The sequence below is a fragment of the Arabidopsis lyrata genome (assembly GCF_000004255.2).
Source record: "Arabidopsis lyrata subsp. lyrata unplaced genomic scaffold ARALYscaffold_3, whole genome shotgun sequence".
Classification (NCBI taxonomy): domain Eukaryota; kingdom Viridiplantae; phylum Streptophyta; class Magnoliopsida; order Brassicales; family Brassicaceae; genus Arabidopsis; species Arabidopsis lyrata.
The window spans coordinates 20,517,969-20,545,070 of NW_003302553.1; the positions used below are offsets into that span (position 1 = coordinate 20,517,969).

General features: G+C 35.5%; 5 protein-coding genes and 1 pseudogene across 8 annotated transcripts; 4 read left to right on the plus strand and 2 right to left on the minus strand.

Moving 5' to 3' along the window:
* The first annotated feature begins 3,040 nt into the window (after positions 1-3,040).
* On the plus strand, positions 3,041-5,959 carry LOC9320004. 2 transcript variants are annotated; one of them, XM_002883891.2, is made up of 4 exons: positions 3,041-3,240; positions 3,497-5,028; positions 5,118-5,223; positions 5,302-5,959. In XM_002883891.2, the coding sequence occupies exons 2-4, from the start codon at positions 3,595-3,597 to the stop codon at positions 5,853-5,855; spliced, it is 2,094 nt and encodes a 697-aa protein (XP_002883937.1). In that variant the 5' UTR covers positions 3,041-3,240; positions 3,497-3,594; the 3' UTR covers positions 5,856-5,959. The 2 variants fall into 2 exon arrangements, with proteins under 2 accessions (XP_002883937.1, XP_020887361.1); XM_021031702.1 differs by having other exon boundaries at positions 3,041-3,233.
* A 48-nt stretch (positions 5,960-6,007) lies between these two features.
* On the minus strand, positions 6,008-8,071 carry LOC9320005 (tetraspanin-18). The gene is made up of 6 exons (XM_021031703.1): positions 7,570-8,071; positions 7,076-7,175; positions 6,871-6,951; positions 6,687-6,791; positions 6,397-6,585; positions 6,008-6,284 (listed from the first exon to the last, which is right to left on the minus strand). Exons 1-6 carry the CDS (start codon positions 7,863-7,865, stop codon positions 6,243-6,245), a joined length of 813 nt encoding a protein of 270 aa, XP_020887362.1. The 5' UTR covers positions 7,866-8,071; the 3' UTR covers positions 6,008-6,242.
* A 1,738-nt stretch (positions 8,072-9,809) lies between these two features.
* On the plus strand, positions 9,810-10,200 carry LOC110229708 (annotated as a pseudogene).
* A 1,711-nt stretch (positions 10,201-11,911) lies between these two features.
* LOC9322059 (protein NLRC3) lies at positions 11,912-15,484 on the plus strand. Of its 3 annotated transcripts, none has more exons than XM_021033218.1 (16): positions 11,912-12,053; positions 12,165-12,267; positions 12,362-12,430; positions 12,519-12,638; positions 12,726-12,799; positions 12,874-12,976; positions 13,180-13,222; positions 13,427-13,489; positions 13,561-13,787; positions 13,928-14,048; positions 14,127-14,221; positions 14,298-14,411; positions 14,499-14,663; positions 14,739-14,885; positions 14,974-15,119; positions 15,205-15,484. In XM_021033218.1, the coding sequence occupies exons 1-16, from the start codon at positions 11,990-11,992 to the stop codon at positions 15,357-15,359; spliced, it is 1,809 nt and encodes a 602-aa protein (XP_020888877.1). In that variant the 5' UTR covers positions 11,912-11,989; the 3' UTR covers positions 15,360-15,484. The 3 variants fall into 3 exon arrangements, with proteins under 3 accessions (XP_020888877.1, XP_020888879.1, XP_020888878.1); XM_021033220.1 differs by having other exon boundaries at positions 11,913-12,053; positions 12,743-12,799; XM_021033219.1 differs by lacking the exon at positions 11,912-12,053 and having other exon boundaries at positions 12,169-12,267; positions 12,740-12,799; positions 15,205-15,471.
* Positions 15,485-15,547: 63 nt separating this feature from the next.
* LOC9320006 (defensin-like protein 172) lies at positions 15,548-16,244 on the minus strand. Its single transcript, XM_021033221.1, has one exon. The coding sequence runs from the start codon at positions 15,818-15,820 to the stop codon at positions 15,623-15,625; it is 198 nt and encodes a 65-aa protein (XP_020888880.1). The 5' UTR covers positions 15,821-16,244; the 3' UTR covers positions 15,548-15,622.
* A 2,371-nt stretch (positions 16,245-18,615) lies between these two features.
* On the plus strand, positions 18,616-26,224 carry LOC9322060 (CLIP-associated protein). Its single transcript, XM_002883893.2, has 21 exons — positions 18,616-19,204; positions 19,284-19,439; positions 19,535-19,597; positions 19,879-19,947; positions 20,098-20,263; positions 20,355-20,516; positions 20,653-20,750; positions 21,076-21,150; positions 21,231-21,299; positions 21,390-21,475; positions 21,548-21,665; positions 21,897-21,995; positions 22,071-22,425; positions 22,535-24,327; positions 24,415-24,513; positions 24,869-24,973; positions 25,086-25,160; positions 25,246-25,314; positions 25,411-25,479; positions 25,597-25,698; positions 25,809-26,224. Exons 1-21 carry the CDS (start codon positions 18,872-18,874, stop codon positions 25,965-25,967), a joined length of 4,320 nt encoding a protein of 1,439 aa, XP_002883939.1. The 5' UTR covers positions 18,616-18,871; the 3' UTR covers positions 25,968-26,224.
* The last annotated feature ends 878 nt before the right edge of the window (positions 26,225-27,102 follow it).

Here is a 27,102-nt window from a genome sequence, read left to right on the forward strand (position 1 = left end):
AATTGTAGATATGACATGATATCTTATTTTATGGCATGTATAAGCAATGTTTGTATGTTAACATGTAAATATTCTGATGAACCTATTTGTTTGTAGATTACAATAGCCTAACTAGATAAGTACCACTACTAATTAGTGATAAGTACAATAAGTAGACCACAAGTGACATTTCTATTAAAAAAACACAAATACTTAATCCGTTAACATAATCATACATTCTTTCTTTCTTAAGAAAATCATCTTTATAAACGGAATTATAAAAAGAAATAAATGATTTTGAGATCCAACCAAACATTTCTAAACGGAGTCTAGCATATCAACTATAGAGAACTAAGATGAGATCGATGTGTTTACAAACATAGTAGGTATAAATAAAAATGACATGCAATCATTATTTATAGGTGTGACAATTAAATGAAAAAGATAAAATTATCCAAAATGCTCAAAACTCACTCTTGTCCTTGAACAAAAACAAAATGATTGTTTCCTAAATTTGATCATTGGGTGAAATTACTCTTATCTTGTAGAATGCTGGGTTACTAAATTTCAAAATAATTAAAAAATATTGCATCTCAACGTGTTTTTTTTTTTGGGGGGTTACATTTGGACAAGAGAAAAGACATTAAGAGAATAAGTTAGTTGGTCCATTTAAGATATTCCTGGTCCCAATTATATTGGGTACTATATGAAATTACATATTAGAGTAGATTATCATTATTCTTTTATATTTGCTCGCGTATATATGATAAAACATATAACATGCTATTGTTTTATCGATTCTTGGATCATTTATTAGCAATTGTGATATTTAACCTTTATATAATGCCACCTAAATTTATTTGTAGCTTGCAAGAAAAAATAAAATATTTCAATAATTTTCTTTATTTTCATTGTTTATACGGTTTGAACCAACTACATTTTTATTTTATTTTCTCGTAAATTAACAATAAATTTACGATAAACATATCAAAATTCTACGTACTAATAGTAATTATGTTCATCGTAAACACGCAGAGACATACGTCTCTTTTTTTTTGTTTTGGTGCGAAGAAGACCATCTATTGTACATAACTTTATCGATTTAGTGAAAAAAAAGTTTAATCCATAAGAAAAAGAAATAAGAAGACTTATCAATTATAGTAATGAAACTAGAATCAAAATTTTAGTAAATGCATCCTCTTCCTAATTTCGCCCATTAGTTGAGACAAACCATATAATATGCATCCCTGCCAACAAGCTGATGTACTTCAACCATATACTCCTCTGTTTCACAAAGAGTGTTATTCTAGAGTTTGATTTTTGTTTCACAAAAAGTGTTATTCTACATTTTCAATGTAACTTTTACACAAAATTTCTTAATTTACCCTTACCTTAAAGATACTTTTTATTAAATTTAAATCATTAACCACTTATTAAATAGGAGCATATATGTATAATTCAATGTTTTTTTAATTTGTGTGAAATGTGTCAAAATGACACTTTTTGTGAAACGGAGGGAATATTATTTAATTTTGTATATCATTACTAGTTCATTTAAAAACTTTATAATAATTAAATGAAGAAGGGTATTATCAATCTGTACCCATAGAAGACTCAAAAATTAACTGACACAAATGAACACTGTTTTGTCAGATGTTGTGTAAAGGATTTTACGTTGTTGTCCTCATTTTTTTTTAAAAAAATTATTTAATTTTTCAGCTTTTCTCTCTCCTTTCCCATTCTCTGTCGAAGTGTTCATCAAAATTGACATGAACAAAAATTCTAACAGCCAAATACAAACAATTTTCAATAAATCGTTCTAAAATAAAATTGTAGAACTTGATGGTGATGACAACAAAAGAGTAGAAGACGGTGGTGATGATGTAGGAGGAAGAGAGGAGACAAACTTGTGTGTTTAAAAGATGCATAGTCGATTTGATTTTGTGGTGGTTTCTATTCCGATTCAGTGACGGCCGCTGCGGTGGTGATTGTAAGTGGTGCTTATTCCTATTTAAACTATTGGGTTCTTAACGATGGTGGAGATGGTATTTACGACGATAGTGATGATGATTATATTATCGGTGGTGGTGAGTTTGGGAAAAAAGAAGGTGCTGTGAATAAAATCGTGGATTGAGATAACGTCAGAGAGGTGCGAGAAGCTAAAGGGATTTTATGGTGATGGCGTCGGTGAAGGTGAGATGGCTTAAGAGTTTTATAATCATCGCCTTTTCCGTCTATCTTATCGGTGAGCAGATCTACAACAAAACTTGTTATTTTTTATTGCTAGTTATTTTCATCGTTATTACGTTAACCTCGTTATCAATTATTGTTGGATCAAATGGAGTGGTGAGTTGAGACGAAGATAGGAACGGAGGAGCTGTGATGATTGAAGATTTGACAGTGGCGGCCAAAAAACTTAATTATGTTGTTTTCTGGGTTTGCTTCGTCGGTGACCAGAACTAGAGTAACACTTGTTACTTTTATTGTTATCATGTTAACATCGTTATACACGTTAATATAAATATTATCTATATATCTACTATCTTACCATAAATATTTTCTATGATAATATAAACTTTATCATATCAATTATAAACTTATCGAGATACAATATGTTTTAACACGATATATTTATAAACTTATTGATATATATTTTGTTATCCTGTTAAACCAATAGATAATCATTTAACTTATCACGATATTATATTATTTATCAGGTAATAAAATAGTTATCTACACAAATCACAAATGTTTTACAATATCCTACGATGAACAGTATTATCAACTTCGAAATGAACAGTGTCATCGACGTCTAAGTGAACAGTATCGATGAGAAACTGAAATAATAAAACAATTTTTAATTCAATGACACTTTTGTAATAAATCAACAGAAGAAGGATATTTTTGGTTTGTAGTTTCTTTATCTTTCATAATTACTTAATTTTGAAATTATCATGTTCTGAAATCTAATTTTTTGGTCATCCGTGTATAAATATTTAATTCACCCGAAGAAGAATCGCTTTTTTTTTTTTTATTTAACAATTATTTTTTATATATTAAAATTAGAGAGAATTGAAGCCATGGAAAAAGGTGATTTGCAGATTTTCCCTCTAAATAATAAAAAAGCCCTTTTGGTATCATCCCCTGAAAAGCTCTTCCTGTTAGATTCACACATAAATCTTCTCCGGCCAAGCTATTTCTCCGGCGGCGTCAGAGCTTGACAATGTTTCTAAATCAAGCTACCTACTAACAGAGTAAGAGGTCTCTCTCTCCCTCTCCCTCTCTTTCTCTTTCTCTTTCTCTTTCTCAGTGAGTGAAGCAGAAATTGTCTGACTTATAGCTCCGATCTCACTTTCCGATGCTTTTTTCCGTTTCCCTCGTTGCCGGAATCTGATCTCTGTTCCCTTTATCTGCACATTAGCTTCTTTGCTTTGTTACATCGATTTAGCAAGATTCGTTACCCATTTCACGAGCTCATTGTTCAATTTCATGATTTTCGAAATCTGGTAAAATGCAGATTCTGTGAGTAACTAGGAAGAGTCGATCTGATGCTGACGCTGAATTGAGAAGCTTTCACTGAGTTTATAGCCTGATTTGAGGACAAGTACTGAATCTATGAAAAAGCTCATTGCTCGAGAAATGTCGAACGAGGTTGTTGAAGATAGACAGAGTTCTAATAATGTAGTTGCTAAACTAATGGGTCTAGAGACTTCTACACCAAGGAGCAGATCCAGAAGCTCTTCACGCTGTTCGTTGACTTGTGTGGGTAGTAGTAATGAAGCTGGTAAGTTTCATAAGCATCATAGAGAAGATGAAATCTGGGATCAGAAGAAGGCGAGGAAAGGAAAGTGTGATGGAAGTATGAGTGATAAACACATGGATCTTGTTCGTCGAAAGTTCATGGAAGTGACAGATGACAAGCTTCACAGGTCCAGTGAGTTCCAAGAAGCACTCCAAGTTTTAAGTTCTAACAAAGATTTATTCGTGAAGTTTCTCCAGGAATCAAATTCTTTGTTATCTCAGCATCTTTCTGACTTTCATCATCCTGTTCTTCCTCATCCAGAGGCTAAGCGCATTACGGTATTGAGACCTTCAAAGGCTGTTGGTGTTCAAAAATGTTTGGTTGAAGATAGTAAGAAACCAGTTTCTTTGAATCAGGAAACTGGATGGATCGATGATGTGCAGCCAACTCGAATAGTTGTCTTCAAGCCTAGTCCTGGGAAGTCTCTAGATATAAAGGCTATTGCTTCATCTCCTCCTTATTTTGATGAGGCTGGAGATGCTGAGACTAGACAAGTGGCAAAGGAAATTACACGTCAAATACGTGAAACTTTTGAGGGTCACTGCAGAAACGAGACCATTTCTTCTTCTTCTTCTTCAGTCTTGTCCAATGGCTATATCGATGATGATTGCTCGTTAAACAGGTCAAATTACGAATATCCAGTGGGAAACATTACCAACTCTGAGATCATGTCAACATCATCTAGGCATTCATGGGACTGTGCAAATAGGTTTGAGAGTCCTTTTTCTTCCTCTTCGTTCAGCCGAGTCTCGTTTTCTCCAGACTCATCTGTCTATAGAGAGGCAAAGAAACGGCTTTCTGAGAGATGGGCAATGATGTCACTAAACGAAGACACACAACAACCAAAAAACATCCCAAAGGTCTCAACGGCCTTAGGCGAAGTGCTTGCACTTTCAGAGACGAAAGTACCTACCGGATCCAGTGAAGAGAGCAACAAAGTGAAGCAAGAAACGAGACGATCAATCTCATGCATAGGCAGTGGTCTAGATCAAGTAGAAAGCACAAGTGATTCTCTGAATACCCTTGAAAGGTCAAAATCAGTCCCTGAGATTAGGCTCAATGGTGGAACTTCAAAAGCACAAGCTCCCAAAGAGCTTACTGAGTCAAGAAGCTTAAAGTCATCATGGAAAGTTTCAAGCTTGTTCTTCTTCCGGAATAAAAAATCATACAAGGACAAGACAGATGTACCTTCTCAGTTGGCTATACACCGTGATGCATTTCAACAAAAAAATATTTTTACAAGCGAGGTAAATCACAATCCAAAACTGGTTGTGAATTTCAGAAGATGCTCGGAAATCATTCTTGGTTTAATCATTGGCCATTGATTTGTTTGCAGGGTGATGTGGAAAATGAAAACCAGGACCAGCCGAGTCCAGTTTCGGTTTTACAGCCGGCTTTTGAAGAGGAATGTTCTGTGTCAGCAAAGCCAAGAACCCCTCAAGGTTAATTTTATCTCTCTGGTGTTAAACATTCTAAGAGTTTTATCAATTGTAACACTTTGGTATTGTCACATCCCACAGGAGATAAAATGTCTTTGAAATCTAATCTGATTGACAAATCGCCTCCTATCGGATCAATCGCTCGGGTTTTCTCATGGGAGGATGAGTCATACACAAACACAACTAAACCCGCAATGGGAATCGAGGAAGATGAAAACTGGTATGGCTTCGTCAAAACGCTCTTAACAGCGTCTGGTTTCAGCGGTAGTGACTCGCTTATGACCCGTTGGCACTCACCGGAGAGCCCACTAGACCCATCATTAAGAGACAAATTTGCCAACAAGGAACTCATCAAACGTAGGAAACAGAGATCAACCTGCAAACTCGTTTTTGACTGTGTTAATGCCATCATAACAGAGACAACATCAACACTTGCGCACACCGGCTTGACCAAGGGATTTAACATGGTGGAACATGTTTGGACAGCGTTACAGGACTCGGCGGTGAGTGACGAGGTTGTCGGAAAAATGTGGAGTTATGGTCTACAAGTCGAAACAAACAACTTGGGGATTGAAATTGAAGTGATATTGCTGCAAGAGCTAGTTGAAGAAGCAGTCTTTGATCTTACTCGATGAAACAACGTATATACATTAATATAAGCTTTTGTAATAATGAAACATATATAGATGATATAATCTAAGAAAGAGTTTAACCTATATTATATATTTACTTTAATCTGTTTCTGATGTCCAATTCAAATTTTAGTTTTGCTTTTTTTCATCATAAATTGAATCGAAACTTTCTAGTGGAAATGCTAATTTCAAACTGTTCACAGGATTGTTTATACAAGCAAACACACAAACGAAGATGCTTATGTGTAAACATAACACGGCACCGTTTTGAGTAAATGTTTAATGTTATGCACACTCGAGAAGTTGCAAAGAGCAAACATAGAGAAAGAGAGCTTCAGAGAGAGACCATATTGACACATGCAGTTTTAGAAACATGTTAATTTGGCTTCATCAACCTTTCGGGTTCACCGGTGGACTCTGGTTCAAACCATACTGCAAAAAGAAAATTTCCAAACGAAACCATTGTAATCATCAACAGATTCATAAAGCATTATCTGATGCGTATAGTATCAAGAAAATGAAAAAAAAAAATGATCAGCCTTACCCTTTCTCTGATTCGGGAGCTCCAGTTTTCAATTTTGCTTGACCCAGCAGGCGCTTGGTTTCCTTGCGAACCAAGAAGTGGGTCCCAAGTTCTACTCCTCGGGTTCTCATAATCTTCCTCTTCGTCAAGTTCGGGTTTTGGGGTTGAAACCATAGCTCTGAGAACCATGGCTAGTAGCAACGACAGTAGCTGAAAAAACACAAGAAAGATTCATGTTTTGTCCTTACACTCTCTAAAAACAATATACATCATGAAAATGCTCAAAGTTAAAAAGGACTGATTTGAGTTACCTGGATGGCTACCACAGCAATCCCGACCCATTTGCATATATCGATGTTTTCTTCAATGAAGGCCCTAAGACTACTGAGTTCTCCAGTTGGATCATACGGAAGATCCTACAGAAGACAGATACTAAACAGTTAGAAACAAGTCAAGGACACAAGAAACAAGATTAGAACATAAGAAAGATCTCACCTTTTCCCAGTGACGGTCAATAGCAATGTATGCAACAAGTGCAGCTTCGAGTAGAATGAGCAGAGTTTTGAGGATAGAGTACTTTAAAACTGTCAAGGAAAAAACCGCAACAAACCCATTCCAATAACTCTCATGCAGGTTAATAAACTCAATCTATTAACAGCGATAGGAAAAAAGTGAAGTAAGGTCTCTGTATAAAGGATACAAAACACAAGCAACAGCCATTGATTGCTTCAGCTGCTATGAAACCAATGAAGGTAACAATGCAGACCAATATACCAACCGCCATGAAAGAGTAGATGAACCTGCATAAACAAGCATGACAAAAACCGAATCAACAAACAGATGAGCTGAAAACTTGCAAACATGATAAATCTAGCAAAAGTTCTTTCAGCTGAATTGAGACCAGTCATCTTCAAGCATTTAGAGCTTGCCCTTTTCTTTAGCTACTTCATTAATAATGGAAAAGAAGTCAAAGACCAAGCTTGAGGCCTTGACCTGAACTAACAAATTGAAGAACTACAAGTAATAACCCAAGCTTGAGCTCCATTTATAGAAACTAGATCCAGCTGAATTACCACGAATCTAACTAAAACCCTAAAATGTAGAAACTTTTTTAAGTAGAACCCTAAACTTGGAAACTAAGTGAACTAACATGAATCTCTAAAATCGGAATCTTTACAAGAGATAAAACAGTACCATGGAGCAGGAAGATCCAACGAGCGTAGATTAAACCCATGATCACCACCATTAGACCCGAGAACGATACTCGCCATGAACTCAATAGGATTCTTCAAGGGCTCAGATATACTAGTAGCGATCTCGGTTCCGGAGCTTGATGAAGCTGCCGGAGGTGGGTCGACGGGAAGGTGACGGTTGTATTCATGGAGCATCCAAATGGAGTAGATAATGATGGAAACACCGATGAAAGCTTGAACACAATTGAGGATCTTGAGAGTTGAAGCAAACGAAACATGGCAGCAATTACGCCGCATTTTTGCTCAGAATTTTTCCAAAAGAGAAAAAGCTTGAATTTTTGGGGATAAGGAGAAAATCTGAGAAGCTTTCAACGATGGTCGTCTTGTCTCTAAAGGTGTCGCCGTTGTTCGATAATTATTGTTTTTGTTTTCTTATAAAATATCTCATTAGTCGACGCTTGGAAGACATTATTGTGATTCTATTTTGTAATTTGTTTTGCTCTTATCTTGTTGATGATGCTTATTGGAAGTGTTTTTAAAATTTTTGGAAATTTTTAATTGCTCCTCACACTTATGTTTTTGGCTGCATGTGTGTAATGATTTACATGATCGTGATATTTCTTAGACTTTTTATTATAAATAACTAGGTTATTAGTTTGTTGTTATTAATTGATTTAATATTTTTTTGGTTTTAGTATTTGTTTAATTAGCTATACATTAAAATTACTAATACAAAAATACTATAATGTTTATTATTTATTCTATTTAACATAAATGTTCTTATTTATATTTTTAGTATCCTTTACGTTATTTAAAATTTTGTTTTAATAAGAAAAAAAGTTTATAGGGTAAAATTTAGTATAAAATATATTACAAATATGATGTGTCATTATCTTTTACTTTTTTTATACTATTAAAGATTTTGCTATTAGGAAAATAATTATAATATTTTGACAATGGCCTCATTCATCCTAAAAGATCATCAGAGCATCTCTTATACAAAAATGGCTCATCCCAACACAATGAGAAACTTCGCCATCAAGTTTCAGCTACATATGAACAAAACGTTACCATAAAAAGGTCATGTCATTACTGTTTTCTCACTTTCTTTCCATATTTGATAATCCAAGTTTGTCTTATGGAGTTATGATGTCAACCGCGTTTCTCTCTTTCTCTTTCATTTTTTTACTTGGAGATCAACCTTCTTTGTTACCTAATTATGACGCCAATTGTTCATAATGCAAGGAAACTGATCTCATCAATTAAATTTATTACCTTTCTTACGTCTTGCTAATTCATGTTTTTGATTGAAATTGGTATTCTAAGAAGAACAACTTTTTCGATAATTTCAACACAAGTCTTCATATCTTTTTTCTGGTTAGATATCATCCAACTGAAGAAATATACAACCTAAGTTTCAAAAAAGAACCACGCAATAAGTTACCTCATTAGCCATAGACATCTTTCACAATATTGGCTTAGACACTTTTCCCAAGAGAGCTTCCTTGCACGGTCTTAGATGTATGTTTCTCAACTCTCACCGCAACCACCACTTTCCTAGATTTATTGTTGTATGGGGACTAACTTTGACGACTTTCTCATTTTGGTATACGCAAATTCACTATTGTTCTTTGTCTATCTTTACTATATTGGTTAGTGTAGCTCTTCTAAATATAAGATTCTATACAGAAGTGTACTCATAAGCTTATCTATACTTTATTTTTAACAATTCATATTTTTCTCATTATTTTCAATGTGTATATGAATTTCCGTCTTCACAATTTTTTCCAGAAAGCTATCACTCTTTCTATCTTTTTGCAAGCACTCATTTCATGTGTTTCATTCTCTATTTCATTAGCACATCTACCATTCACAAACTTAGCCGGACTCTTTCGATACTACTCTCACCAAAACAATAAAAACTACTCTCAGTCTCAAATGACAAACAATCTAACAAACAGAAGTATAATATACATATTAGGTGGTGGTGCAGATATCCAAGTAACAAAGTTGTTGATTTCTATGGGATATAGCATCTCGGAAGGAGGAAAGTTAGATCCATTAGATGTGGATGTAATGCCGAGTGAATCACACACACAAAAAAAAAACGATCGTAACAATCGATGATGAGAGTAAAAAAAATATATAACTTGTGAGTATATTAAATTATGAGTATGAGAGAAAAAAAAAATAGAAGTCCAAATGCTACAAGTGGCAAAAGCGATAAAAAAAAATTTAATATGCGCCATTAAAAGTATTAGACTGTGGGCTTCTAACTCAAAACCAATTGGCTATGAGTGGAGAGACTCATATCTTATATATACCACTTAAGATCCTATTCAACTTCCAGTGTGGGATATTACTATCCCTAATACGTCCGCTCGAGATGATGGCTCTTTTAGCCATTGATCTCGATATGTTCGGGCATTGATCGGCGGACCAATTATTTGGTTGGGCCGATGTAGATTGGGTTGAGCATGTGCGGATCGGGCTCTGATACCATATTAGACTTTGGGCTTCGAACTCAAAACCAATTGGCTATGAGTGGAGAGGTCCATATTAAAATTCTACTCAACTTCCAGTGTGGGCTATTGTTATCCCTAATAAAGAGTAGTAAGCAACCCTACCTGTTACCGACGATTCAAAATATATAACTTAAAAATTATGATAGAATAGGATGCATCCGGTTATTATTTATAATGAAAAGATGTAGGGTTAATCGAATATAGTTTTTGTTAATACTCTTTTTTTTTGGTTGGAAAATAAGAAACTTAGAAAAATAAGAATATAAGTTTAATGTATTCCACATATTGTTTTTCAAAAATTTACATTTATTTTTTCTATATATTGCTTTTATTTACTTCCATATGTTGTTTTTTAAACATTTACATTTCTATTATTTTCATATATATATATATATATATATATATATTTCTTTTTCATAAATATTTTACTGTATAAAATATTATAATTTAATAATGTTAATTAACGATGAGTAATTGCGATTGGTCGTTTAGAAAATATGAAAATATAATCAAATTTGTGAGACTAATATAAATTATTTTATGTATTAAAATTACAAAATTTATATACATCTTGCTTCAATATATTGTCATATTTCTTCCTATCTATAAATACTTTTAGAATAAAAATCATAAATTTTTAAAATATCATTCAATGAGATAGCTATTGTGATTAAATGGCTATTGTTATTGAAAATGAAGTTACTAATAAATGTAGTGAGACTAAAAATAAATTCTGTATTTTCGTTTAAAATTGTATAAACTTAAAAAAATATATAATTTATATTTTGATAATTTTTATATTATGTATTTTGTCATGACAAAATATTTAGAAAATTTTCCATATTTTTGAATATTTCTTTTATTTCCATATGTTGCTTTTTGCATTTTACAAAAATTTTTTAAAAAAATAAAAAATAATAGTAATTTCAAAAACGTTAACTAATGATATGTCAAACAGCGATTGATGGTTTAAAATTCCATGTGGACTGCCTCAGAAGCTTATAGCCTCGACTTTTAGATATTACTACAATAACAAAATTTATATGTCTTTTGTGTGAATATATATATATATACTTTCTACCAAGATATTGTTTATAAATTCATAAATTTAAATTCGTTAATAAAGATATTTTTTGCATATTTTAATAATTAAATTTTACATTTTTTTATTTCCGTATGTTATATTTTCAAAAGTTTACATATCTCTTCTTTCCATATATATATTATTTTCCATATAATAAATATCTTAATATAGAAAATTTGTAAAACTTAGAAAAATTAATTAATGAGATGGTAAAAAATGTTAATTAGCAAGATGGCCAATCCCGATTGGTCGTTTAAAATCCTAGGTGGACGGTCTCAGAGGCTTATAGCCTTGACTTTTATATAGTATAAATTTTATCATTTAATTTTAGATGACAATGCTCAAAATAATATTTATGATTTACTAAAAGCATTTCAATTTCATTGTTATAAAAAGATTATTGATGTGTAACATCCGTCAAATTATGAAAATTATTTTGTGTTATTTGATCTTATGATCATCTTCCAACGAACTTTCTGTTTAAAAAACAAAAAATAAATTTCTCATATAGTTTTTTAACTCGTCTAAATTGTTATTGTTCAATAAAATTTCCTTAAATTTCCATTTTTTTTCTGTAAATAAATTTCCATATAATATTAATATAGTCTTTTACCAAAGTTTTTATAAAGTTAAATTATCTTCTTCTTTTTTTTTTTTTTTTCTATCTATGCATAATTATGAATTGGGCCATAGTAATTGGCCCATTATTATTATACATCTTTGCTTCTTTGGAAGAAGAAACAGCGAGATCAGCTTGCAGCGGGAAGATTTGGGTTGCGTAGAGCGATTCACACTCTCTTCTCTTTGTTAGGATGACGAAAGCTCCTTCTCTTGCGTTTCTCTGCATCCAATCTCTCAAACTTCAGCTCCTTCAAAGTAATTGTTGTAGATATTCACTATATTCGAACAAAGCTCTCAGGTTTTTGTTGCGCCAATTTGATTCAAAATATACTGATTTTGAGTTTGGGTTTTGTTGTATAATTCCAGGCGATAATCCAATTCCAGATTTATACGAGCTTCCATCGGAGTTACTTGATGCTGTTATCGCTCACTTGCCTGCTCTTGCGTTGCAGAATTTTCAGACCAACATGTCAGTACTAAGAGATTCTTTGGTTTAGGGTTACAAATTATATGGATGAAGATGATACAACTCTTATTTTATTTACATTTTTCTATTGGTATAGGCCGTTTAATTGCTTGGATGATTATGAATCTGGAGATGATTGCTTGATTAATGGCAGAAAACGTTCAAGGTTTGATGAATTCTTCTTTTGATTTCTGTTTTGTTATTCGAATTTGAGAAGACAGACTGAGAAAGATTGAACTTATATTCATCTGCAGAAATGATCCACTTGGTAGCTCTTGGAAGATGTTGTTTAAGCTGCGGTGGCCTGATTTTGTTGACCGTGTGGAATCACCAGCTGATTGGCAACAGCTTTACTGGGAAAAGCATCTGCAAAAGTATGCTACTTCTAATGAACTGACCGATGATTTGTTTTTTCTTTTTATCTCGCTTCGTTTTGAGTTTTATGTTAATCCGAGTAACAGTTGTGTTGATGAAGCAGCTGAGGTTGCTCTGCGTCCGACATTTAGTGGTCGGATTCGTTCTATTAATGTATCAGGTATGTGTTCTAATTAACTTCTTGGGATTGATTTGTCAGTTGTGTAAGAATCACTATTCATTTTTTTGTTGCAGATAACATACTGAGATACATTTGCCATGAAGAGCATATGAGTTGTCAAAAATGTGTCTGCAAGGAACTATCTTTTCATTTCCAAACTTTTGGACCGTATCTTAGGTTGAGTAACATTTCATGTTTCTCTGATTATTAATCGTTTCATAGCCTCACACGTTCCTTGTATATACGGATACACTGTATTGCTTTCACCTTGCTGAAGTTTTATATCGCTCATGACTGGTTGTGCGTGAGATATCTGGTTTGGACTGATTTAACACTCTATCATACTTATGCTTCTTTGTGTTCATTCTTACCTGTTGCAGGTGTCTGAGGCTTCTGAATGTGCTCTGCGTTACAGAAACTTCTGTAAGCAATTAAACTGTGCTCTGACGTTGTAAATAAAGTCGTCTGTTTTATTTTTGTTTCAGTATCACTGATCGCCGTGCTATTTTGTATTGCTTTCGATGTTTACCTTTCTCTTAGAACTTCAAATTTGTATCTCTGTAGATGAATCAATCATTCAACCTCTAGAGGAAGGACATAAATAATCTTTAGGCTTTGTTACTGTAGGAGTTATTGATGACAAGTAAATTGCAAAGTTTGGTTCTACGTTGGATCAGATCCGAGAAGCATGTAAGGAACTTTCTATATTTAGTCTCATAGGTTATAGGAATTATATTCCTTTCTTATCGATGATACTCCAGGTTGAGCCCTTGTGCAAGCTCTTGATCCAGACCCGAGACACGTTAACTTCGCTTGAGTTTATTCACTGCAAGCTTTCTTCGAGTTCCATCAGTGCAATATGCGCTTCTCTTCATGAAAAGGGTATCCACACAACTGGGATGCAACGTTTCTGTATAAAGACATCTAGCATTGAGATAGATCCACTTGCTGCGCCTTCTGCTTTCGTTTCATTCCTGATGTCGGTGAGGTATGTATGAACTGATGCCAAAGCGTGTCTTGTTAGATGTTTGCTCATTTTGCTATCAAATTCTCTTCATAAACGTTGTAATATTATTATGCACTTCTTTTTTTCTGATTTCTTTTAGTGAGCATCTTTTTTTCTTTCAGGACCTTACATTCCTTACATTTTTGCGATAGCAACCTCGATAGGCATATCGCGAGGATGGTTTTCTCTACACTTCTTGATTCTTCTTCAAACCTTTCGTCCCTTGACCTCTCTGAAAACAATGTGGGTACCACCGCGGTTCTTCTTGTTCAAATTGATGTGTGGCTTGCTTTTCATGACTGACCAACCTACGCTATATAGATTTCAGGATGGCTTTCTACGTTTAGCTGCAGATCTGTTGTTGGTTCTCTGTCATCTGGAAAGTTTTTACAGTCCCTGTGCAAGCTCAACTTAAGGTATTTTCTAGTAAAGAGACAATTCTTAACAGTTTTAAGCCTGGAAACCTTGTGATACCAAGAAATGTGTTTCTAGGGGAAATGAACTCGACAGATATGATGCAGAGAATCTTGCACATGCTCTACTTCATATGCCCGGCTTGGAATCTCTTGACCTGAGCGGGAACCCCATTGAAGACAGTGGGATCAGGTGTGTCGTCTAAGTTCCTGCTTTTTTAGTCTTCGAGAAAATCAACAGAGTTGCATTTCTCTTACATGCTTTTCTTGGGTGGTACAGAAGCTTAATATCTTACTTCACAAAGAATCTGGATTCTCGTTTAGCCGATTTGGATTTGGAAAACTGTGAGCTGTCATGTTGTGGAGTTATCGAGTTTCTTGATACCCTCTCAATGCTGGAGAAGCCTATAAAGTTCCTATCTGTTGCAGATAATGCCCTCGGAAGGTATTCATAAAGTCAAACTCTTCACTTTATACCGATATGAAGTTTGTCTATTTTCTTATTGTTCTTGTTCTTCAGTGAGGTTGCGGAGGCTATAGTAAACTCTATCACAGTCTCCATCGAGTCTCTCAACATTTCGGGTGTAGGACTAGGTCCTCTCGGGTTTCTTGCGCTAGGCAGAAAACTTGAAAAAGGGTTGAAGAAGCTCCTGAGTATCAATATAAGGTTCAAAGCAAATCCATATCCTCTGTTTTCTGTATACATTGGTTTACCTTTGGTGTCCTCACGTTCGTTTTGCGGTTTCCCACTATAGCAAAAACCGTGGAGGACTAGAGACTGCTAGATTCATGTCAAAGCTCATACCCTTGGCACCAAAACTCATCTCAATCGACGCATCCTACAATCTTATGCCACCCGAAGCCTTGCTCATGCTATGTGAATCCCTGAGAACTGCAAAATGTAAGGATTTTCTGGGGATCAGCTTGATTCTTGGGCCATTTGCGGATTTTTTTTGCGTTACTAAACGTATGATGATTGTGTTCAGGTGATCTCAAACGTCTTGACATGACCGGGAATAGCTGCATCAGCCATGAAGCTGACCATTCTTCCCTACACCGTGAATTTCAACACAACGGAGAACCCATCTTCGTTTTACCTTCATCCTCGGTTTCACACGTTCCTTATGATGATGACCCGTAGATAATTCCTCTATACCTGTCAATTTTGTTGTTTATCCTTTAGTCTGGTTCTGTTTACTGGTGAATTCATTGGTTATGTATGTGCATTAGGTTGGTTCAACGTTCACATGAAATAGCATCCCAAAACATCTAAAAGCGTCGCCCAAAAAAATAGTCAGAGAGCAGTGATTTAAATCATTAAATAGGGAATGAGGAGCTGTGGTCTTATTTCATTTCTTATTAAAACTCGATGACTAGATATTGCTTATACGTAATTTGGATATTTCAAGGCGCCAGAGGCGGACAAGGGTAGACGCAAATACATTCTCCACCACCACCAGTACTAGTACTGTGGTCGCAGAAGCCATTAGCCTTATCTCCAAACGTAGCTCTGCATTTGGCACTACAGCTCTTATCCTTTTCGCACAGTCCCATACTCGCTGTGCATCCCATATTTTGCTCAACTACATCCAACAAAACCATTTAAACTACAACATTTGAGATGTTATACCAAAGAAAGAATAACACCTAGACACTATGTGAAAGCTTTTGAAAATTGCTAAGTGAAAACTTTAAGAGGTAAATATAGCGAGGAACTACAGTATTTGCGGGATATGACAAATTGACAATGAATAGAGCGAAACTAGATTATGGATTACATAATTTCATAAACAAACATGAAGATAAGTGTATACCTAAGGCAAACATAACAAGGAAGATGATTGGGAGAACAAGTGTAGAAGCTGCTTTCGCCATATTTGTTTGCTTAATCAAACAAATAAACAAAAATTACAAATAGTGCTTTTATCTGATAGACCTAAAAAGACATATATAGAGAATTGTGAGGTGACCAATTTCAGGAATATAAATATTTACCATTTGACCACAAATATTGTTTGACTGTAACTTATCAATATGGAAGTTCACTCATATCATGTTGAATATGCTAGTTTGGTATGTTATTCAAGTGTATGATAAACTTTTTTTATTGATTTATTGTATATATCAGTCATGTTCTTGTCTAGCTACCAAAGTCACTAATACCTAAACTTTACCCTCAGTTGTCTACACGGTTCAAATTTAATCTGTTAGTAGAGTCGTAATTCTTTATTTTCATAATTTATCATTTTATTGCCTAATCCAATTGTAAGTGATGTTGTAATCACTAATCAGCATCAAAGTAAATGATTATTTTGGGAAATGAAAAACAAATAGAAAAAGAAAAAAAAAGGTGGGAAAGTTTTAAGGCATGATTTACTTGTCAATTACGCTCCGCCACTTTGGCCCGCACCAGCTGTTTAAGATCGCCGGCGTGACAACAATTGGCCACGTGTGTGTGTATATGCTTTATTATCTCAAGTTTCTATATTCTCAGCGAATATTAAAGAAAAAAATTGAACTTGATAAACTATACGAACGAGAGGGGATGCAAATAAAATAAAAATATATAATATATATACAAACTCTCACGTTTGCCGGGTTATTTTGTGTATTTATCAAGTTATGTATTTTGCAGCAAAAGAAATCAATTTATGAATAAGAAGTGTACGTCCTCCAAGTTACGACACACAATCTGGTAAATACGCAAAACAACCAAACTATCCAAAAATTATTTGTTATGTTTGCCAAAATTTAGCAAAATGTATTCAAATATAACTAAATTTCTTAAAATTTAACAAATTTTTAAGGTTTTTTCGGGTATCCGATATTTTACGTATAAAACCCGACATTTTACATATAAAACACCCGAACCGAACGGGTACCCATATTTTTCGGGTATTTATAGAGTCTAAATTTTTTTACCCAAACCGACCCGAACCCGACGATACCCGAAGCGGACCGGAACCGAATGTTTAGAAATACCCGAATGGGTCGTAAATTCATTACCCATTTAACCCGAACCCGAACGGGTTTTACCCGAATCCGAACGGGATACCCATATGCCCAGGCCTAGTTTGAAGGAACTAACCCAGGTTCGATCCACGCTGGAAACAAAAAACACATCTGTGTGGAAAGTCTGGGTTTGGGCTAAAGGCCCAAGTAGTTTACTTGGTAGTCCAGTAACAGGCGATCTGGCTACCCCCTGACATTAGTCGGAAAACATTTCCAAACTCGGGACAGACATTGTGGTGGCCCTTCGAGAAGAAGTCCACTCTGAAGCACTTCAGTGCGTTTTTACCGGGGTTGACCGGATTAACCGATAGGGTTTATAAAAAAAAAAAAAAAAAACAATACGGAAAATGGGTGATATGAGCTACGACAAGAATCTCCAACTTTAGTTCAAATCTAAAAGTTAATCCTCAAAAACTTTTTAAGTTCTAAGAATTTCATCAAATAAACAGGTCCATATAGTTATTTAAAAATTCAAAAAAAATTATTATCTTATCTAGTTTTGTTAATTTTCATATTGGTCCGATTTGAGACCGAATTTTTATTATTATTTTATAGTGTATTAATTTATTGAGTATTAATTTACAAAGAGTTTAATGTATCTAACTAAATTATACCACTTTCATGTTTATAATTAATCAATCTATGAACCGACGTCTTGTACTATATATTATCACTGGAATGGTCTAATTAAACTAATTTCACAATAATTGATTAGAATTTAGAGTTATTATTATAACATACTATCTTATTTATTATAGTCTTTTAAAATTCCAAATGACTGGAAATTGATGATGCTACATAATTTGGATTTATTCCAGCTTTGTTAGGTTGGTGATAGACATGAGATTTTTTTTTAATTAATGTTGTTTAATGAATTAAACATTCTCTAAATTTAATGAAAAGTATTTTTTTGTCCACGGATTTAGTTTATTTTACTAAAACTCACTTTATTTTTGTTATTATATGATGTGGTTCGATTGCACCAATCAAACATATCATATGAGTTATCCAAATTAAACACTGGTTTTTATTCTCAAACATACAATTTGGTCGATAAAATCAAAATTATTTGTTTTACTCCAAATTAATACACATTATTTAACGTGAAAAATAAATTCTTACACATAGTTTCTCAGATAACTAACAAAGTACAGAATTTTATCATCATTTTTTCATAAAATAATTGTTAAAATTCCTGTAATTAACTCAATTCTTTTGTTACTAACCTAACCGGATTAAACCACTCCGAATCGGAACCGGCGGTTAAGTTCAGACCATTACATAATAGTGGCATGTAACAGTAATTATTAAGAAACACAAGGGCAATTCCAAAATTGGCCAGCCAACCACATGCTTTTGTTTATCTTCTTCAAAATGAGAGTTTAGTCTCTCTACTAGTCTCGCCTTTACTCTTTTTCTTTCTTAGTACTAAAAAATTAAACGACACTTCTCTCTCTAAACACATTTACACAGAGAACACAACACTTTCTCTCTCAATCTCTCTCACTGTTCATCGAATCCATCATTGGATCGATTCGATTTCGGTTTGTGTTGTTTTCCGATACCTCTGATTAGAGATTTCAGCAGATCTGAACGGAGGAGCGTCAGATCGGAATCGTCCGTCGGTGGTTTCGGTAAAAAATGGAGGAAGCTTTAGAAATGGCGAGAGCCAAGGATACAAAAGAGCGCATGGCGGCTGTTGAAAGGCTACATCAACTTCTCGAAGCTTCTAGGAAGAGTTTGAGTCCATCGGAAGTGACGTCACTTGTTGATTCTTGTTTGGATCTCCTTAAGGATAGTAATTTTAGAGTCTCTCAAGGTGCGCTTCAAGCTCTTGCTTCTGCTGCTGTTCTTGCTGGTGAGCATTTGAAGCTTCATTTGAATGCTCTTGTTCCTGCTGTTGTCGAGCGGCTCGGTGATAGCAAACAACCTGTTAGGGATGCTGCGAGACGTTTGTTGACGACTCTAATGGAGGTGAAAGATTTTTACTTAATTTGAATGGAATTTGAATTGGTTTGTGTTTGCTTAGAAGAGTTTCTTTTGTTTTTGTTAGGTTTCTTCTTCAACGATTATAGTTGAAAGAGCGGGTTCTTATGCTTGGATGCATAAGAGTTGGAGAGTTAGGGAAGAGTTTGCGCGTACTGTTACATCGGCCATTGGTCTTTTTGCATCTACGGAACTTCCTCTTCAGCGTGTTATACTTGCTCCGGTATCTATCTCCCTTTGATAGCTATTTGGTTTGAATGAATCATGTTTTTGTTGTATCGGATTGAATTTGATCTCGGTTATTTGTTTGTTTATCAGATACTTCAGATGTTAAATGATCCCAATCAAGCAGTTAGGGAAGCTGCAATTTTGTGCATTGAGGTAAAGTTTGTACCATCATTTATGTAACTCGTTTTCAACTACTCTAAGTGATGATTTCTTCTTTGCAGAAGCTTTCTATTTAATTATTCATTAAGGCAGACTCTCACAGCTAATTCTATTTTTATGACTGAGATAGTAGTGAACCCAATCAAATTTGAGTGCAGTTTGAGTAGAGAATTTCACTTCCTCCGTGGAGACCTGTTTATTTGTTCTAGATAATTCATAGAATTCAGATGCTCTATTTCGTGTTTGATTTTAAATCATAATTCTGTTTTTCTCAGGAAATGTATATGCAGGGTGGGTCTCAATTTCGAGAAGAGCTTCAACGCCACCATCTTCCATCATATATGGTAAATCTCAGATTACGATTAATCCATATACAGTGTGAGAATGCACATAGCATTTTAGTAGTTTCCATAACTTAGTGTACTTTGACAAAGAATAATATGATTGCAGTCTTGGGGAGCTCCTTGCTTGAACTCTTTCTCTGTTTTAATCAGGTGAAGGATATTAATGCTAGACTGGAACGTATTGAGCCACAACAGCGTTCTACCGATAGCCGTAGTGGTCACCATGTTGTTAATGAGGTTAAGGCATCAAGTGTCAATCCCAAAAAGAGCAGTCCCAGGGCAAAGGCTCCCACGCGAGAGAACTCTTTATTTGGGGGTGAAAATCTTTTTCTCAAGGATTAAAGTCTAAAAATTGGTGTTGTAATATTTCCATCTCGGCTGATTGGTTTCGTATATTTTCATTTCAGGAGATGCCGACATCACTGAGAAACCCATTGAGCCCATCAAAGTGTACTCAGAGAAGGAGCTGATACGAGAATTCGAGAAAATTGCTGCAACACTCGTCCCAGAGAAAGATTGGTCAATGCGTATTTCAGCTATGCGAAGGGTTGAGGGACTCGTTGCAGGAGGTACTAAGTCAATACTTATTGTCTGTTTATCTTCGAAACTAAGTTTCATTTGCTTTGATTGCTATCCATGATATATTCTGCCAGTAGTGGAGGAATATTCTTGTATTTCATCTCATGGAATCGTTTTCTGTTTAAGGTGCGACCGATTACTCTTGCTTTCGAGGTCTCCTGAAGCAACTTGTTGGTCCCTTAAGTACACAATTAGCTGACCGGAGATCTACCATTGTTAAGCAGGTTAGCTAAATTTTCGATTTGCTATTTTCATTATAAGGATTTAGAATGTACTGTGATTCTTCTTTTCCTGGAAATGGAGACAACTCGGTGAGGTATTCCATTTTCATTGAGTACTTAATTTATAGGAAGTACATCTTTTTCTATGCCAACACCCTTCATCTTAGTAAAACTTATATTCATTTTAGCCAGAAAACACATTTTGCTAGTAGATACAGTTTCAATAGGGGTGAACGGTATATTAGATTAATGCATCCTATCTTATGTAGTTTCGATTACCATTTTTGCCATTGCCTTTTCCTTCATATGCTGTTCCTCGTGTTCGTAGGCCTGTCATCTCTTGTGTCTCTTATCAAAAGAACTACTGGGAGATTTTGAGGCATGCGCTGAGATGTTTATTCCAGTAAGTTTAACCTCCTGTCGTTTACTACTATGACATTCAACACATACACATTCTTGTTAATATTAGTATATGGTAATCAGGTGCTTTTCAAGCTGGTTGTGATTACTGTGCTTGTAATTGCAGAATCTGCTGATAACTGCATAAAAACGGTAAATTATTAGCTCGCTTATTTTGGTTTCTAGAACCTTGCCTGCTCGGCTAAGTTTTGCGCTTACACAGATGGTTTCTTGCTATTCCAGATGCTGCGTAACTGCAAAGCTGCCCGTGTACTTCCTCGCATAGCTGAATCAGCAAAACATGACCGTAATGCAATTCTGCGAGCAAGGTAAACTGGAGCATTTGTATCAAACGTAAGATTTATGATGTTCTGGAAATTGATCCCATTTTTTGTATACAGATGTTGTGAATATGCATTGTTAACACTCGAACATTGGCCTGATGCTCCAGAAATTCAACGATCAGTTGATTTATATGAAGATCTGATTAGATGCTGTGTGGCAGATGCTATGAGTGAGGTAGGTTTGTGGTACCATTTTCCATAATACTAGATGTTATGTTGCAGATGCTATGAAGTAGGTTTATGGTTCCTTGTTTATCTCTGTGGTAATGCAATGATTAGGATTCCTTGCAAGTTTTAATGGGATGCATGTTTTGCATCAATAGTATCAAATAATTTGTATTTGTTGTATTGCCCAGCAGTCTCTCTCCTATGTGCCATTAAAAGCTGTTAATATATTGAATAACAGGTACGGGCAACTGCTAGAATGTGCTACAGAATGTTTGCAAAAACTTGGCCGGATCGTTCTCGTCGGTTGTTTTCCTCCTTTGACCCTGTCATTCAAAGGGTAAGGCTTCTCAACTCTCTATATTCTGCTTATTAGCATCAATGAGGCTTGATAAGGCATTCCATATGTTCTCAGCTAATAAATGAAGAAGATGGTGGAATTCATAGGAGACACGCCTCACCATCTGTCCGTGAGAGACATTCCCAGCCTTCATTTTCTCAGACGTCTGCTCCTTCTAATCTACCTGGCTATGGAACATCAGCTATAGTCGCTATGGATAGAAGTTCAAATTTATCATCTGGAGGATCACTTTCTTCTGGGTTACTCCTTTCGCAATCAAAGGATGTCAATAAAGGTTCTGAACGTAGTCTGGAAAGTGTGTTACAATCAAGCAAGCAGAAGGTCAGTGCAATTGAAAGTATGCTCCGAGGACTGCATATATCTGACAGGCAAAATCCTGCAGCCCTTCGTTCAAGTAGTTTGGATCTAGGTATTGAGTTTCTTTCCTTATGAGAGTATAGTTTGTTTTTGATACGTCCTTTAACATGAGCTAAGATATCCTTGCGCAGCTAAATTGTCTTCTTTTTCCCCTAGTGCAGGAGTTGACCCTCCATCGTCTCGTGATCCTCCTTTCCATGCTGCTGTTCCAGCATCCAATAATCACACAAGTAGTGCAGCTGCTGAATCAACACATAGTATCAACAAAGGCAATAATCGCAATGGTGGCCTTGGTTTGTCAGATATCATCACCCAAATTCAAGCTTCAAAGGACTCAGGAAGATCATCTTACCGTGGCAATCTGTTGTCCGAGTCTCATCCGACCTTTTCATCCTTGACAGCTAAACGGGTCTCAGAGAGAAATGAGAGAAGTTCTCTTGAGGAAAGCAATGATGCCAGAGAGGCGAGGCGGTTTGTGGCAGGTCATTTTGACCGACAGCAGATGGATACTGCTTATAGAGATTTGACTTTCAGGGAATCAAATGCTAGCCATGTTCCGAATTTCCAGAGGCCACTTTTGAGGAAGAATGTTGGGGGAAGAATGTCCGCTGGCAGGAGGAGGAGTTTTGATGATAGCCAACTGCAAATTGGTGACATAGCAAATTATGTTGATGGTCCAGCTTCCCTGAACGAGGCCCTTAACGACGGACTGAACTCAAGTTCTGATTGGTGTGCCAGAGTTGCAGCTTTTAATTTTCTCCAAACTCTGCTGCAGCAAGGCCCAAAAGGTGCTCAAGAAGTAATTCAAAGTTTTGAGAAAGTAATGAAACTATTTCTCCGGCATTTGGATGATCCTCACCACAAGGTCGCACAAGCAGCACTGTCGACACTCGCAGATCTTATATCATCTTGCCGAAAGCCTTTTGAGAGCTACATGGAAAGAGTCCTACCCCATGTGTTTTCACGGCTAATCGATCCTAAAGAGGTAGTTAGACAACCTTGCTCCTCAACCTTGGAAATTGTCAGCAAAACCTACAGTGTGGATTCCCTTTTGCCTGCATTGCTTCGTTCACTGGATGAGCAGAGATCACCAAAGGCTAAATTAGCTGTGATTGAATTTGCCATCAACTCCTTCAACAGGTACGCTGGTAATCCTGAAATTTCGGGTAATAGTGGGATCTTAAAGTTGTGGCTGGCAAAGTTGACGCCATTAACCCGCGACAAAAATACCAAGTTGAAAGAAGCTTCCATTACTTGCATCATATCTGTTTACAATCATTATGATTCTGCGGGACTGCTAAATTACATTCTTAGTTTGTCGGTTGAGGAGCAAAACTCTCTGAGAAGAGCCCTCAAACAATATACTCCCCGCATCGAGGTGGACCTATTAAACTATATGCAGAGTAAAAAGGACAAACAGAGAATAAAGTCTTATGACCCATCTGATGCCATTGGGACATCATCTGAGGAAGGATATGCTGGTGCCTCCAAGAAGAATATATTCCTTGGCCGGTATTCTGGGGGTTCTGTTGACAGTGATAGTGGCAGGAAGTGGAGTTCTTCCCAGGAGCCAACAATGATCACTGGTGGTGTTGGTCAAAATGTTTCCAGTGGAACCCAGGAAAAGCTGTATCAGAACCTCAGAACTGGGATCAGTTCAGCTAGTGATCTGTTGAACCCCAAGGATTCTGATTATACATTTGCTTCAGCTGGTCAGAATTTGATATCAAGAACTAGCCCTAATGGAAGCTCAGACAACATCGAAATCTTGGATGGCTTATCTCCACCACATTTGGAGAAAAATGGTCTGAATCTGACAAGCGCTGATTCCTTGGAAGGAAGACATGATAATGAGGTCTCCCGCGAATTAGATTTAGGTCACTACATGCTCGCATCTATAAAGGTCAATCCAACACCGGAATCTGGACCTAGCATTCCTCAGATTCTACATATGGTTAGTAACTAGTTTCACTTCTGCTAAATGTCGTTATCTTTTTTTCTCTGGTACTAAAAAGCATATCTGATGATTATGCTTTCACAGATCAACGGGAGTGATGGAAGCCCTTCTTCGAGCAAGAAATCTGGACTCCAGCAATTGATTGAAGCCTCTGTAGCTAACGAGGAATCAGTTTGGACCAAGGTATACCTAATGAACCCTGGTTCCACTAGTTGGAATAATTGGTCCTGACATTTATATCGTATATGTAAGGCTATGAAACTTACTAGGCTAATTAAGATTGGGTAAGACAAGAAAAATATGTGTTGGTAAACAAACCTGTTGTGGGATAAATATCACAATTCTAAATGGATCTGAACTTTTAAGTAGTACGACTAAAAACTTAGCACGCCATGGATTCACTGGTTGTGATTTTTGCTGGTGATTCTCGTTCGTTTTGTTGTTCTGAATCAGAAGTAGTCAATTGTTCATAGTGGATTTACCATGTACACTTGTCTATCAATCCTAATGGATATTCCTCCTACTTTTCTATTCCCAGTACTTCAATCAAATTTTGACGGTGGTTCTTGAAGTGCTCGATGACGAAGATTTTTCAATCAGAGAGCTTGCTCTTTCACTGATTTCTGAAATGTTAAAGAGCCAGGTTTGTTCCTTACTTAGACTCGTCAATCAATCATCTCTAACACATTATGGGTGGCTCTGTGAAATTACGAACACCTTTTCTTACTTGTATATATCTTGCTTATTAATTTCAGAAAGATGCCATGGAAGATTCTGTTGAAATAGTGATCGAAAAGCTGCTTCATGTCTCAAAGGACACTGTTCCAAAAGTAACGATTGCACGCTCAAACCTTATCCTTGTGGATCAACCCCTTTCTGAATGTCTCCAGATCTCATATGATAATATCTTTTCAGGTTTCCACTGAAGCTGAGCAATGTTTGACCACGGTCTTGTCCCAATACGATCCTTTCAGATGCCTAAGTGTATGTACTTAGGGTCCACTTTTCACGGCCTCATTTTGGTTTTATGCTTTCGTTTCTTTTAGTTGATGTAATCTAAGCGACATGTCTTTGCTTCAGGTTATCGTCCCATTATTGGTGACGGAAGATGAGAAAACTCTTGTCGCTTGCATAAATTGTTTAACAAAGGTAAGATTTCTGAATTTTACGGTATATTTGTGGTTTTCCGAGATTGTTAATACAAAGTCGCATGTAGATATAATCATCAGGTTTCACTGAAACAGTATCATTGGTTCTTGTGTACAGCTTGTGGGTAGGCTCTCGCAAGAGGAATTAATGGATCAATTGTCGTCTTTTTTGCCTGCGGTTTTTGAAGCATTTGGGAGCCAAAGCGCAGATGTCCGCAAGGTAAACAAATTGAATAAAAACTTGACTTTTCTACTCATACCAGTAACTTTAGATTTTATGAAATTGGACAAGTAATAACTCTCTATGAGGCTCTTTGTTGTCTATTGCAGACGGTTGTGTTCTGTCTGGTAGACATATATATAATGCTTGGGAAAGCATTTTTGCCGTATTTGGAAGGTCTAAACAGCACGCAGGTTCGTCTAGTGACTATCTATGCAAACCGGATCTCGCAGGCTAGAACCGGTGCTCCTATCGATGCAAACACCTGACGAACGGCGTGTACTTCTTGGTTCATTGGGTTCATATTCATTATTGTTTATTTTGTATATGGGTGTGTTTCATTTTTTTGGGTGTAATTTTGCAAATTGGTTTTTTCCGTTCTGTTAACGTGTGTGGTCTATTTTTTGTTTTTGTTTTGGGGGAATGTATTTATTGCTTTCCTCTCTCGTAGGACTAAAAAATGTATCTTCTAAATTTTATAAAACTTTGCAACTGATGACTAAAATACCTTTATTAGTGAACAAAACGAATGTATATTTTTTTACAAAAACTTCTCATTTTGCCGTGACTTAACATTTTTGGTCCGAAGTTGATGATTCGTATAAAATTCAATCAAATTCTAACATATTAATCTTTTTTTTTTTGGGCAAAATCATATTAGTCTATAACTAAAATATTATGGGCGTTAAAAATAATTTTATATATGGCAAATTTGCCCTATAAATACTACAAGGGTCTCATCCAACCGTTTATCTTTTTCGTTCTATTAACAAGGTTATCCGCAATCGCATAGGCTCTTTTTGTTACCACGATGCAAACAATTTTAGTGATTTTTTCATATGTTGGTTTACATTCATATATAAAACCCACTCAATTTATTTCCACACTTGTTTAAACCAATGTTTTCTATCCATTCTATTCTTTATTTCTTTTGTACATAATTCTTTTTTGTTGAGTAACTAAATTTGCATTTCAACAGAAGGAAAAAAAATTCCTCTGTTGAACAATAATTCTTTTTTGTAGAAAACGTTCGAAAATAGCATAAACTTTAAGTTTGATAATGGTTAAAGTTTAATAAGGTTTACTAAAATCATTTAAAAATTCTTCCTAAACGGTATGTAACATCTTTTGAATTAATTATAAGATTTTGATTTTTTATAATTTTCCTGAAATATTTTACGTAAAATGGTCGGATATATCTAAGGGAAATTTGCCACTTCTACCACATTTCCAAGTTTATCCCACAAAAATACCACATTTCCCAAAAGTTTTCTCTCATACCACTTTGCAAAAATTGAAAAGACATGATTACCCTTCTTTTATTTCTCTACAAACACAAACAAATATCTTCATCTTCTTCTCTTCTATATCGTTTCATGCTCTCTCTCCTATTCCTTGCTCTAT

Excerpts from the sequence above, each read along its gene's own strand:
- LOC9320004 (XM_002883891.2), top strand. The coding sequence starts at position 3,595 with ATGAAAAAGCTCATTGCTCGAGAAATGTCGAACGAGGTTGTTGAAGAT. Across the intron at positions 5,029-5,117 it reads AAAATATTTTTACAAGCGAG|GGTGATGTGGAAAATGAAAA; the intron begins GTAAATCACAAT and ends ATTTGTTTGCAG. Across the intron at positions 5,224-5,301 it reads AAAGCCAAGAACCCCTCAAG|GAGATAAAATGTCTTTGAAA; the intron begins GTTAATTTTATC and ends CACATCCCACAG.
- LOC9320005 (XM_021031703.1), bottom strand. The coding sequence starts at position 7,865 with ATGCGGCGTAATTGCTGCCATGTTTCGTTTGCTTCAACTCTCAAGATC. Across the intron at positions 6,792-6,870 it reads TTGACCGTCACTGGGAAAAG|GATCTTCCGTATGATCCAAC; the intron begins GTGAGATCTTTC and ends TGTCTTCTGTAG. Across the intron at positions 6,285-6,396 it reads GCTCCCGAATCAGAGAAAGG|TATGGTTTGAACCAGAGTCC; the intron begins GTAAGGCTGATC and ends TTCTTTTTGCAG.
- LOC9322059 (XM_021033218.1), top strand. The coding sequence starts at position 11,990 with ATGACGAAAGCTCCTTCTCTTGCGTTTCTCTGCATCCAATCTCTCAAA. Across the intron at positions 12,800-12,873 it reads TCGTTCTATTAATGTATCAG|ATAACATACTGAGATACATT; the intron begins GTATGTGTTCTA and ends TTTTTGTTGCAG. Across the intron at positions 14,412-14,498 it reads ATTGAAGACAGTGGGATCAG|AAGCTTAATATCTTACTTCA; the intron begins GTGTGTCGTCTA and ends TGGGTGGTACAG.
- LOC9320006 (XM_021033221.1), bottom strand. The coding sequence starts at position 15,820 with ATGGTTTTGTTGGATGTAGTTGAGCAAAATATGGGATGCACAGCGAGT.
- LOC9322060 (XM_002883893.2), top strand. The coding sequence starts at position 18,872 with ATGGAGGAAGCTTTAGAAATGGCGAGAGCCAAGGATACAAAAGAGCGC. Across the intron at positions 19,948-20,097 it reads ACCATCTTCCATCATATATG|GTGAAGGATATTAATGCTAG; the intron begins GTAAATCTCAGA and ends TGTTTTAATCAG. Across the intron at positions 24,974-25,085 it reads CTGAAATGTTAAAGAGCCAG|AAAGATGCCATGGAAGATTC; the intron begins GTTTGTTCCTTA and ends TATTAATTTCAG.